This window comes from Balaenoptera borealis (assembly GCF_965194805.1).
Source record: "Balaenoptera borealis genome assembly, chromosome: 19".
Taxonomy (NCBI): Eukaryota; Metazoa; Chordata; class Mammalia; order Artiodactyla; family Balaenopteridae; genus Balaenoptera; species Balaenoptera borealis.
Genome location: NC_138878.1, coordinates 35,808,760 through 35,821,821, shown reverse-complemented (window position 1 = coordinate 35,821,821; position 13,062 = coordinate 35,808,760). Strand labels below are relative to the sequence as shown.

At 47.5% G+C, this 13,062-nt stretch overlaps 1 protein-coding gene across 3 annotated transcripts in view; it reads left to right on the top strand.

The window, feature by feature from the left end:
* The window catches only part of GPT2 (glutamic--pyruvic transaminase 2), a 34,174-nt gene extending 25,050 nt beyond the window's left edge, over positions 1–9,124 (top strand). For 2 of the 3 annotated variants that reach the window (XM_082366820.1, XM_082366819.1), the window contains 4 exons: positions 2,444–2,618; positions 4,145–4,300; positions 5,336–5,448; positions 6,689–9,124. In XM_082366820.1, the coding sequence (XP_082222946.1) occupies positions 2,444–2,618; positions 4,145–4,300; positions 5,336–5,448; positions 6,689–6,779 (535 nt within the window). In that variant the 3' untranslated portion in view covers positions 6,780–9,124. Of the gene's footprint in view, positions 1–2,443; positions 2,619–4,144; positions 4,315–5,335; positions 5,449–6,688 lie in introns of all 3 variants that reach the window. The other variant, XR_014237429.1, reaches the window with a different exon arrangement.
* The last annotated feature ends 3,938 nt before the right edge of the window (positions 9,125–13,062 follow it).

Genomic DNA, 13,062 nt, shown 5'->3' with positions numbered 1-13,062 from the left:
GAACCTACAAACTAGACTGAGATGGAAAGGCCAGTGCATTTACAGCTAAGGACATTCATTACCCAGCGTTGTGGGAGTTCTGCTTTATGCCAGGTGTCAGGAGGGGGTCTGGAGGCCAGTGTAACTGTGAAGCTTCAAGAAATATTTTAGCCAGGTCAAGGGAGCTGTCCCCTTGGGATGGGCACCCAACTGTTCTTGGCTATATTTGATGTGGGCAGGGGTTGATTTATGCTGGTCTTTCTGGTCTACCCCAGTAGTGATGCTGCCTCCTTGCTAGACTTCATGTGTCGTGTAGCTCTTTTCCTAAACAAATATGTTCTCCATTAACTCATTTTTCAAACTCAAGTGTGTTTGTCACATACCTGCCCATCTCTCCATCTGTGTTACTGATGACTGTTTTAACGGTAATACCCTGGATGTCGGTAACCTGAGGTGGTATCCTGTTGCCCTCAGATCCTGATTACCTAGGATCAGACCGATTTGCCCAATTTGATATTCTGCTCATCAGCAGAGGATAAAGCAGAAAGTTTCTTCTTTCAACTTTGTTACAGGAAACGTTTCCAAGATGCCAGAATTTATCTTCCCGCATTGGAAAAGCGAGTTGAGGGATCACATGGGGATCTGTCTCTGCCAGTTAATTCTGCAGCCTGATCCCAAAAGCGTTTTATCGAGTGTCTCATATCAGGTGCTCTGAGGTTGTGTGGGTGTGGTACACATACAGAGGAAGGCAGGAGCTGGTGCCTGCATTTCTGTGCTTATTAGTCTGAATGTTATCAATCACAGTCCAGAAAGTGTGACTGATGGAGCTGATTTCGTTCTGAAAGGTTTTTGTTTTGTTTTGTTTTTTGTATGATCTCAGCTTATTTTCATGAGATTTGACTGTATATCAGTCAGGATCCTTTTGGAAATAAGTAACAGAAACTCAACTTGAACTGGCCTACATCAAAGAGGCTTTTTAAAAAATCCATATCAGGGGACTTCCCTGGTGGTCCAGTGGTAAAGAATCTGCCTTACAGGGACTTCCCTGGTGGCACAGTGGTTAAGAATCCACATGCCAGGGCTTCCCTCGTGGCGCAGTGGTTGAGAATCTGCCTGCTAGTGCAGGGGACACGGGTTCGAGCCCTGGTCTGGGAAGATCCCACATGCCGCGGAGCAACTAGGCCCGTGAGCCACAACTACTGAGCCTGTGCGTCTGGAGCCTGTGCTCCACAACAAGAGAGGCCGCGATAGTGAGAGGCCGGCACACCGTGATGAAGAGTGGCCCCCACTTGCCACAACTGGAGAAAGCTCTCGCACAGAAATGAAGACCCAACGCAGCCAAAAATAAATAAAAATAAATTAATAAATTAAAAAAAAAAAAAAGAATCCACATGCCAGTGCAGGGGACACGGGTTCGATTCCCTGGTCTGGGAAGATCCCACATGCCGCGGAGCAACTAAGCCCGTGCACCACAACTACTGAGCCTGCGCTCTAGAGCCCTCGAGCCACAATACTGAAGCCCACACACCTAGAGCCCGTGCTCCGCAACAAGGGAAGCCACCGCAATGAGAAGCCCGCGCACCGCAACGAAGAGTAGCCCCTGCTCGCTGCAGCTAGAGAAAGCCCGCACGCAGCAACAAACACCCAATGCAGCCAAATAAAAAAATAAATAAAATTTAAAAAGTCAAGGAGTAAAGTTGAATCAGGGGGCTTAAAAGTGTCACCAGATCTCTGTTTCTGCTTTCTGGCTTTGTCTTGTTTTCTTTCTCAGCTCTGCTTTCCTTTTTTTAGTTCCCCGACCAGAAATTGAACCCTGGCCCTCGGCAGTGAAAGTGCCAAGTCCTAAGCACTGGACCGCCAGGGAATTCCCTGCTTTGCTTTCCTTTGGGTTGGCTTTGTTTTCAGGCTTCAGAAAGTTCTAGCAAAGTCCTCAGGCTACTGCTCACATGCCCACCCCTCGAACCTGTGCAGTGGGTGCCTGGCCTGAATCACATGCTCCTTTGGAGCAGGGCTAGTGTATAAGTTAAGAGTCAGGCTAAGCTGCTCTAACCAAAAGGCCCCAAAATACAGTGGCTCAAACGAGATGGAAGTGTGTCTCTGTGATAACAGTCCAAAGGCACGGGGAGTCCAGGACTGGCTCTGCCCCATGAGGTCATTCAAAGATGGGCTGCTGGGCTGGCTCTGTCTTCTCAACATGTGGCCAGCGCTGAGGCTGCTGTTCTGGCGTGTGCATTTCTCAGGAGGTGGGGAAAAGGAGAGAGGAAGGAGAGAGCACGCTTTTAAGGAATTGATGTGGAATTTACACAGATCACTCCCATTCCCTTTCCACTGGCAAGAACTCGGCCACACCTGGAAACTCAGTGTTGGACATGGGAATGTTTACAGAAGATTCTGGCCGGCTGGATGCACTTGGTAGAGGTCTCTCTGTGACCGGTGGGTCCTCTCCCCGTCTTCAACCTTTTAGGTGTGGCTACAGAGGAGGGTACATGGAGGTGATCAACCTGCACCCTGAGATCAAGGGCCAGCTGGTAAAGCTGCTCTCGGTGCGTCTGTGCCCGCCAGTGTCTGGGCAGGCTGCCATGGACATCGTTGTGAACCCCCCGGTGCCAGGAGAGGAATCCTTCGAGCAGTTCAGCAGGGTGAGTCGGCTTGTCCCATGGCCTGTCTGCATCACTGCTGCGGCCAGTGTTCACCATGTATTGTCTCAACGGCCAGCCTCTGTCTAGATGGCCTCCCTGGGATGCTTGTCGTTCCACGTGGTGCCTGACTCACCCCAATGAGGTTAAGTCTCAGGATGCAGCTGGGCTGTATTTGAAGTGGGAGGACTGTTGCATGTGTGTGTGTGTGGAGGGTGCACCCCTTCCTCTTTCTCGCCTGTGAGCACCACGGTTGGGCAGGCGCCCAGAGGGAATGGCCTTGTGTCCTGAGAACACCCTGGGTGGGAGTGGGAGGGGAATGATTCTGTTACTAAACTAAAAGGGGGAAATGCATGAGCATGGCATTGATTCCAGGCCACGGGCCTGCCTGTGGCTTAAGACACAGCTGCAGGCTGTCCTTGCAGCTTGAAGTGATGCAGTCAGACCTTTTTAACTGTAAGTGACAAAAACCCAGCTCTAAGTAGTTTAAACAGAAATGGAATTTATTGGTCATATAACCAAGAAGTCAGTTCCCAGCTGTTCTAGATTCACAACCTTTTTTAAAAATTGTGGTAAGATACACAGAACATGCAATTTACCATTTTGATCATTTTTAACTGAACAGTTTAATGCATAAAGTACACTCAAATTGTTGTGCAACCATTACCACCATCCATCTCCAGAAACTTTTCATCATCCCAAACTGAAGCTCTGTACCCATTAAACAATAACTCCTTATTTCCCCCTCCCCCCAGCCCCTGGTAACCTCTGTTCTACTCTCTGTGAATATGACTCCTCCAGGTACCTCATATACAGCATTTGTCTTCTTGTGACTTTATTTCAATTAGCATGATGTCTTCAGGGTGTATCCCTGTTGTGGCGTGTGTCAGACTGTGTCCCCTGTTTAAGGCTGAGTGGCATTCCGCTGTGTGTACATGCTACGTTTTGCTGATCCATTCATCCGCAGGCCACAGCTCTTCACCCACACATTCCAGCAGTACTTGCAGAAGCGCTGGGCTGCTTGCTCCAGCTTTGGACACATGTCCAGCTCTGAGCCTGTCACTGATGTGCTTCGCCTGGATCACGTGCCCCAAACGCACCACATGGATTGGGGGAAGGGTGGCTCCCCAAAATGAAGTGGTGGGGCTGTCTCCTGGAAGCATGTTCTAGGGTGTTCCATCCAGGCCCAAGTTCATTCAGACCAATGCGCAGGGACCGGTTTTTCTCATTTTCAGGAATGACATCCTGGTACAAGAGTAGAACCCATGACACAGGCTACCTAGGACCTACCTGTGGCCCGTGTGCTCCTGCCCCAGGGCACGTGGCAGCCTCATGGGCTGAGCGTCTGTGGAAGAAGTTCCTGCAGAGGGATGTGTGTTTCGCCCACCTCCCCCATTTGCCGTGCTTATGCACACGCAAGCTCACCTGCACCAGTCTGCCCCGACGCCCCAGTTTGAAGGAATAGTTTCCAGGGTCTGGGGCCATGATGTCCAGAGATGCTAACTTCTGTGCTTTCTCCGTCTCATCAGGAGAAAGAGTTCGTCTTGGGTAACCTGGCCAAAAACGCGAAGCTGACAGAAGAGCTGTTTAACCAAGTCCCAGGAATTCACTGCAACCCCTTGCAGGGGGCCATGTACGCCTTTCCGCGAATCTTCATCCCTGCCAAAGCCATGGAGGCAGCTCAGGTCAGGGGTGCCAGGTCAGGGCTGGCTCTCTCACTGGGTTCACATGGGACTGCTTCTTACCATGGGGAGCTAAAGTGTTGGCCCTAGAGGCTCTGAACTTTGTGTATCCGTTGGTCAGATGGTACTTAATGTGTAAAGACGACGGGCTCTCAGAGACCCAGCCCTGCAGCATGCTGCGCTGAGGCGGCAGGTGTGAGGCCGCCCCCAGGTGAGCGGTGCGCTGAAGGCAGGTGCCCACGTGTGATGTGATGCATTTAAAACTGAACAGATGCTGGGGAAGCATCAAGAGCTGTCGCTGCCACCTGGCCACAGTACCCTAGAGCAGCGCTTCTCAAACTTGAGTGTGTACCTGGATCACCTGGGGTCCTGTTAAAAATGCCGATACTGGTTCAAGAGGTCTTTGGAGGGGCCCAATATTCTGCATTTCTAGTAAGTTCTCAGGTGGGGCCACAGACCCTGGTTTGAGGATCAAGGGCCAGAGCCGTATCTCTGAAAGTGTCCTCACACCCCCTTACCTCCTCAATACCTTGTTAAACATTCAAAATCTGGGCCCACCCCTCGGCCAATTGAATCAGAATTTCTGGTGTTGGAGCCTGAGAACCTATTTAACAGGTGGCCTGGTTGTGCACACCGAAGTGTGAGAAGCACCAACAGTAGGGCCCCTGAGAGGCTTGTTCCTTAAGGCCCCCTGGGCAGAGACGTCAGGGCCCCGGCTTGGCGTATAGGAGGACACGGCCAGTGCTTGTGGAGCTGCTCCGTGGGGGTGGGGTACACAGGCAACAGGCTGGCACTCCCCACTGGAGAGCAGAAGCCCTGCAGCCCATGGCTGTCCCAAAGTGGCCTTTGGGTTCTTTGTTCCCGGTCCCGGCTGCCTACAGCACCCAGCATCCTGCCTTGCTTCTCACAGGAAGGGAGGGCAGAAGGGCCCTGCCATGGGAAAGAACCTGCCATCTCAAGTATATTTGGCTTTGAGATTGTAATGTTTGTACAGTGCGAAACCAGGAATGAATCCTAAGTTCTGTCCCACTCCCACAGGCCCATAAGATGGCCCCCGACATGTTCTACTGCATGAAGCTCCTGGAGGAGATGGGCATCTGTGTCGTGCCCGGCAGCGGCTTTGGGCAGAGGGAAGGCACCTACCACTTCAGGTACCACTTCCTCTGCACCGGCGGGCTGCTCCCGGGTTTGTCTTGGGAAACTTGGGCTTCTTAACATCAAGGCACCTACAGAGACTGGGATATGTGGAGCCCCTGTCCCCCCATCCCACTCCCATTCTGTCCTGCTGCAGAGATAGCTGAGACCCTGCGCCAGGGACTAAGGAAGACTGTGGGCGACGCCAAGGTCATCTCCTTGACTGCTCTGTCTCCATCTATCACACGCCATCTGCAGTGTTCCCGTGCTGTGTTTTCTTTTCCTTCCCCTGTCCCTTTTCAACTCCGTGATGGTCTCATACAGCATCCAGGAGCTCAGTAGCTTGTCCACTGCACCAAAAGCCTGCTGAGATGTTGCCTCCGAGACGTGGTGGAATTGCTGTGCCGCCTTTCACAGGCATGCGACTCTGCTGGGCGAGCCGGAGCAGCTCAGCCAGGTCCTCCGCTGAGGCCAGCTCTGTTCCAAACAGCACCCTCTCCATGCACGGCACTCTCAGATGTTTCTTGCAGCAGATGCTAAAAAAAGAAATGTCATGGGCTTAGCACCTGGGGCTAAGTCTTGAGTCAGTGAAGGTCGTGGGTAGGGCCCCCCGCCAGTGGACAAACATGTGTGGGTGGTGTGGATGGCCTTTCCACCCTTGTTGGGTTCACCTTGGCAATTCACGGCTCATTCAAGAAGTGGTTACTTCTCGAGGGCTGCCCTTAAGGCTGGGAAGCAGGCTGACAGTATTGGAGGGAGGAGTTAGTTACCATGGCAACGTGGGAATGCCTATGGAGGAAAGTTATGACTGGAGGTCCTCACTATGAGACTGATGGTGGAGATGGAAAAGTCCTGTCTAGCAGAAGTGGAGTCTCGCTCTGTAGCCATAGGAAATACCAAGAGTCACACGCTCGAGAAAGTTCTATGCACCTCTCAGTGTTGGGCAGACCTTTTGTGATTATGGGTGGATGTGTTAGTGAGCTGAGGTGCTGCCACCAGCTTATTGCTTTTGTTCACATATATGAGTTGGGTAAAAAAATGTGTGAATGGTGGGAGAAAGTGGTTCAACAAGTGCCAGGTGCTGTCCAGGGCCTGGAGCCATCGCAGTGGACAAGACAGGCCTGTCCCTCCCCACGCAACTTGCCCGCACCTCCTGGTCTCTGCAGCCGCAGGTGGACGAGTGACCTGCCAGGTTCACTTCTCTCCCCTCTTCCAGAGCAACTCGTGTCCGACTGACGCTGTTCTCTTTCCTGACAGAATGACCATTCTTCCTCCGGTGGAGAAGCTAAAGACGGTTCTACAGAAGGTGAAGGACTTTCACATAAAGTTCCTGGAGAAGTACGCGTGAGGACTCCTCAGGCCCCAGAGGGAGACCTGGCCCTCAGCCTTCCTCCTGATGCCCACCCAGCCCAGACTGGATTTGCGCCCCCCAGCGACTCCGCCTCAGGCCCTACGAAGGCCACTGGTCGCTTTCATCGTCATTTTGCCCCAGGAGACTTCTTTCTCTGTGCCTTGATGTTGGGAACACCTCTCTTCTGAGCAAATGTGAATTGGGGTTGTCTCAGAAGCCCTGTTTTTTGATGCAACCAAAGTAGAGGGGACTTGCTCAGCGAATGTGGTGGTGTTCTCAGAATCTGTTGTTGTTGCTTTTGGAAAAATCTTTCGGGGTTGAAACAATCAGGGTGTGTTGGGTGAGCTGTCTCAGATCTGGAGAAACAAGGTGTCGGGAAATGTATAACTTAACCATGATGAGGACTGGAAATCCCAAACTCACCACCATGATCTGTGAAATAAAACCCTTAGCGGTGTGAAAATCTAGTCCTTCAAACAGGAGAGCCTAGAGTCCACTGGAGGCTCCGAGAGGGCCTGCCCTTCTAAGCCAGCCTGCTCTCAGACAAGAATGGTAGGGGCAGCAGCGCATGGGGCTGGACCGCATGCCAGGCTAGGTGGTGGCGGGCACCGGGGGCTATGGCCAAGGTCAGAGGGTCCTGCAGGGGAGGAGTGGGTGTGAGCCAGGCTCCGATTTGAACCAGGCCTCCACGTGGGAGCACACAGCAGGTAGTGAGGACTCTGCACATACAAGGGCTTTGGGTGAAGGGTTCTCTTGGGCACGCTTAGGCTGGGACGCCCACCCAGGGGTCTCCCTGGACTCCAGGGGCACAGGGTTCAGCCCAGAAATATCCCAGTCACGTAGAGGGACTCTGCCTGGCGGTGTGTGGATCCAACCCACTGTTTCCCAACAACCAGTCTCACCCAAGGGCTTGAGTGAGCCTTTAGGTGATAGGAGGGCAAGGAAACACTGAAAATGTCCTAGTGAGGGAGGGGTATCCTTAAGGACATGAAGGCAGTTAAACCACACCCCCTTCCCATAGCGTTTGTTGAGTTGTTTCAAGCGGAATTTGGTCCATTTCCTAGCTCTTAATTGGTCAAAGTGCCTGGTAGCATGGCTGCTGTGTACATGTGATCCGATTCAAAGTTTATAGAAGTGTTTTACCTTATATGCAAAGTGTTTTGCCTCCACATCTGCTTCTGGCTCCCCTCCCAGACTCTGCAGACTGTCCTGTAGCATCAGTCATCTCTCGGGGGGGGGGGGTGGGAGTTGGGGGATCATCCACCAAGTGCGCAGTTTCCCTGGTATGAGCAAACCTGGGTGCAGGGCCCAACCCGTGCTCCCAGAAAGTGGGCACTACGGGTGGCAGCAGGCTTACGCCCTCTTCTCCTACTGTGGGCCTTCCCTGGTGGGCGGTTAGGGAAGCCAAGGCCAGCTCAGGAGTCTGGGAATCCAGCAAGTCCCAAAGTGAAATTGAAGGGACTGGAGAGAAATCTGAAAAGGCTAAAGGAGTGAGCTTTGAAAGCAGCCTCCTGTGCTATAATTCCCATGCCGGGTCCACGCAGGGGATGCAATAGGAAACTTCAAACTGTCCTCACCCACTAGCATTACAGTCCCTATGAAGAAAGTAGCCACAATCTCAAATAACAAAGAAGGGAATGTTTTGGGACTTTTTCTTCCTTAAAAATTTGAGAAAATTGCACTTGTGCTTGTTGATGGTATAAAATCCAGGATGTGTCCCAGAGTTGTGAGATTTCTGGTGGAAAGGTTAAATAGTAGAAGCTAGTATATTTTTTATATTTTTGTAACAATTGCTTTTTTCATGGGGGGTGGGGTAGGGTTAGTATTTGTAGTTTTAACAAGTCCAGTAGTTTTTTTATGAATCTCTTCAGATTATAAATAACCCCTAAAATCTTTGCAATGTTTACATGATTTTTTTAAAAAGATGTCATATACACTTGGTTTGGTTTTAAAATAAATGAGTAAAAACTTAATAAGGTCAGTTGGTTTAGGAGGTTAACTTCATTCAGGTAGGAACGCTGATCATGATAGATTTGATTTTCTGCAGATTCTGATGTCTTGTTTGGGCACCACCAGGGTAAGTCGTTTGTTATTTGAGGTCGCACTTTAAATCCACACCTGTGAAGTTTTCTGCTGTTCATCTAGATCTGCATGTGGGGATGCTGGGCTATACCTTGTTGGTCCATCACCTTGCACCTTGAGGCCGGACTGGTTGTCCCCATGTTTGTGGATTTGCAGGAAGAGCTGTTTTCCATTCTGGATTCTCTTAGGCATCTCCTGACAAAGGTACTTCATGATAAGCTCTGGTGGAAATTTCTGAACAATAAAATGTATGTCCAAAATGGTGACTGTGTTCAACTTGCTTTGTAGTTTAAATCCAAATATCAAGTGGACATTACTCATTGTATATCTTCACTCTTATGTTCATTCTTACGTTCCTAAGTCACAGCTTTTCAGTTTCCATTTCTTCTTAGGTGTCAACTCCAAGGACCCTGGGCTGCTTTTTATTGCTTGAGGTGGGAAAACTTCATGGATTCTTTAAAATAGAATGTTGTTCAAATGAAAACAGACCTTGATTTTCTAGTGGGAGTGAAACAGGAAGTAGCAGCCTCTTCACAGGGGGCAGGGGAGGGCAGGCAGGCAGGGAGAGCCAGAGAAGCAGCCCTGAGGCCAGTGGGGAAAAGGGGAGCAGCCTATACAAGGGATTTCATTCATTTCCCTAGCCTTTCCCAGATCCATGTCAATGTTAAAGTGTGGTTCTGGGATTCAGAACTTTATTTTTCACTTAAAACAGAAACGTCTGTCTTTATTAAAGAAAATTTGGAAAATATATTTTTTAAAAAATAGGATTCTTTCAGGTGGAAGACATGGAAACCTACTCAAAGTAGCTTCAGCAGAAGAGAATTTATTGTGTCATGTAAGAGGAATTTATTGAAATCCTGGAAGGATGCTGACTTTAGTTTTGATGTGCACTGTTAAGTGCGAAGCCTGCCTGTCTGTCTGTCCAGTTCTACATCGAAAAATCCCACTGAAGGGCTCTGCTTTGGTCCACATGCCCTTCTCTGAACAGTCACTGTGGCCCTTGAGAATAGAGTCCTTTGGCTGGCCCTGTGCATGAGTGGTTGTAGAGAAGGGCCTAGAATCTCCAGACCCATCAGGGCCATTGGAGGAGAAGCTGCTCCCCATAGGAATGGGGGCTGGAGGTGGTGCCACACCCACAAACCTCATTTAACCACAGGTGGCTCTTTAGAGAAGGGCTGGGGAAGGAGGTGGTGTGTTCAAGGCAGGTTGAAAGTCATTACTGGTTGATAACCAAGGGGACTGGAGATGCTCTGCACACACACACTGTACACACACATACACACACACCCAGGGACATGTGCATCTCCTTGTCTGGGGAGCAAACTTGGTGTAGTTTATTCTACAAAGAGTTTATTAAATGGACAAGGATGGGGAAATACAGTAATTATTCTAGACTATTTTTAGTATAGTGTTTGCTGTAACCACACCTAGAAAGCTTTCAAATGTTTGGTTTGAAAGCATAAGCCACAGACTTCTAGGGAATGGGGAATCAGAAGCTAATAAGATGTGGCCACTGTTCTCAAAAAGCCTACAGATGGAATGGCCACCAGATGGTTCAGTGCTCAAATTCCATCCACCCAATAGTGCTGGGCTTAAAAGAAGTATGTGGGTGACGCATAGGAGGGAGGGGTTGATGCTGTACTCTGCCTAGTTGGGGGGCCTCTACCTACCTCTGCTCTTTCCACAGTGCCTTCTGAGGGCTTCCAGATATCTTGCTTTTGGCCTTCATCCTGCCACCGAGCCAGGAGACCCCTCAAGAAAAAGAAAGATGAAACTTACTGCCAGGTACCCACCCAACTCTCTTCCTTAAGAGGACACGTCAGTTAGTTAGAGTTTCCTATTTCATTCTCCCACTTGAAAAAATAAGAGGCACCCACACACCTATGGTCAATCAATCTATGACGTAGGGGCAAGAATGTACAATGGAGAAAAGACAGTCACTTCAGTAAGTGGTGCAGGGAAAACTGGACAGCTACATGTAAAACAGTGAGATTAGAACATTTCTTCCCTCACGCCATCTACAAAAATAAACCCAAAATGGATTAAAGACCTAAATGGAAGACCCAAAACCATAAAACTCCTAGAAGAGAACGTAGGCAGTACATTCTTTGACATAAATCATAGCAATATTTCTTTGGATCTATCTCTCAAGGCAAAAGAAATAAAAGCAAAAATAAACAAATTGGCCTTAATTAAACTTCAAAGTTTTTGTACAGCAAAGGAAACCATTGGCAAAATGAAAAGACAACCTACTGACTGGGAGAAAATATTTGCAAATGACCTGACTGACAAGGGGTTAATATCCAAAATCAACTCATACAGTTCAAGGTAAAAAAAAAAAAAAAAAAAAAAAAGCCAATCAAAAAATGGGCAGAAAGCCTGACTAGACATTTTTCCAAAGAAGACGTAACAGATGGCTAACAGGCACATGAAAAGATGCTTGATGTCGCTAATTATTAGAGAAAGAAAAAAAAAAGAAAAAAGAAAAAAAAATCACCTCACACTGGTCAGAATGGCTATCATCAAAAAGTCTACAAATAACAAATGCTGGAGAAGGTGCAGGGAAAAGGGAACCCTGCTACACTGTTGGTGGGAATGTAAATTGATACAGCCACTATGGAGACAGTATGGAGGTTCCTCAAAAAACTAAAAATAGAACCACCATATGATCCAACAATCCCACTCCTGGGTATATATCTGGAAAAAATGAAAACACTAATTCAAAAAGATACATGCATCCCAATGTTCATTGCAGCACTGTTTACAATAGCCAAGACGTGGAAACAATCCAAGTGCCCATCATCAGAAGATTGGCTTAAGAAGATGTTGTATATATACGTACATACATACACAATGGAATACAGACATAAAAAAGAATGAAATAATGCCATTTGCAGCAATGTGGATGGACCTAGAGAATATCATACTAAGTGAAGTAAGTCAGAGAAAGACAGTGTATTACATCACTTATACATGAAATCTAAAAAATGAATCTGTATAGCAAAACAGTATCATATAGAAAACAAACTACTGGTTACTAGTGGGGAGAGGGAAAGGGGAAAGGACATGATAGGAGTATGGGATTAAAAGATACAAACTACTATATATAAAATAGATAAGCAACAGGGATATATTGTACAGCAGAGGGAACTATAGCCATTATTTTGCAATAACTTTTAATGGAGTATAATCTATTAAAATACTGAACCACTATGCTGTATGCCTGAAACTAATATAATATTGTAAATCAACTACAATTTAAAAAAAGAATCTGTCACTAAAAAAATTAGAGGATATAGAGTCGTCCCTTGGTATCCATGGGGGATTGGTCCCAGAATCTCCCAGGATACCAAAACCTGAGGATGCTCAAATCCCTTATATAAAATGGTACAGTATTTGCATATAACTTATGCATATTCTCCCATATACTTTAAATCATCTCTACATTACTTATAATACCTAATACAATGTAAATGCTACATGAATAGCTGTAAATACAATGTAAATAGTGGCTGGTGTGTGGCTAATTCAACTTTTGCTTTTTGGAATTTTCTGAAAAAAATATTTTTTGATTTGAGGTTCGTTCAATTCACAGATATGAAGGGCTGACCCTCATGTTTTTGTGTTTTTTTTTTAATCTCCTCCCCAGTTTTGTCTGCTTTGCTCTGAATGCATAACCTTGAAGTCCTTTTGAAGATATTAAATTTCAAAACTGTAAAAACATCGAGAATCCTAGTGATGCTTAGGTCAGAGGACAAAAGTGTACATTAAATCACAGTATAAAACAAAAAGTATTCTGATTATCAAAGTAAAGATGTTCATGTGGAAAAACTAGAAAATAAAAGTCAAGGAAGAAATTTTTAAATTCCCTGTAATTCTCTAACCAGAATTAATCAAGCCTACATTCCTTTTTTTTGGCCACGCCACATGGTTTGAGGGATCCTAGTTCCCCAACCTTGACCAGGGATCGAACCCAGGCCCTTGGCAGTGAAAGTGTGGAGTCCTAACCACTAGACCGCCAAGGAATTCCCCTAACATTCCTTACTGTCCTTTTCCTGAGAGTATTTTTATATGGTTGAGATGTGTGTGTGTGTTTAGATCCTAACTTTTCCCCCTTCGACATTAGAACATGCTAGTAAAAGTGCCCGGTGAGCAGTTTGGTTGGCTACTTCATCAATTCTATGGATAAATAGCCATT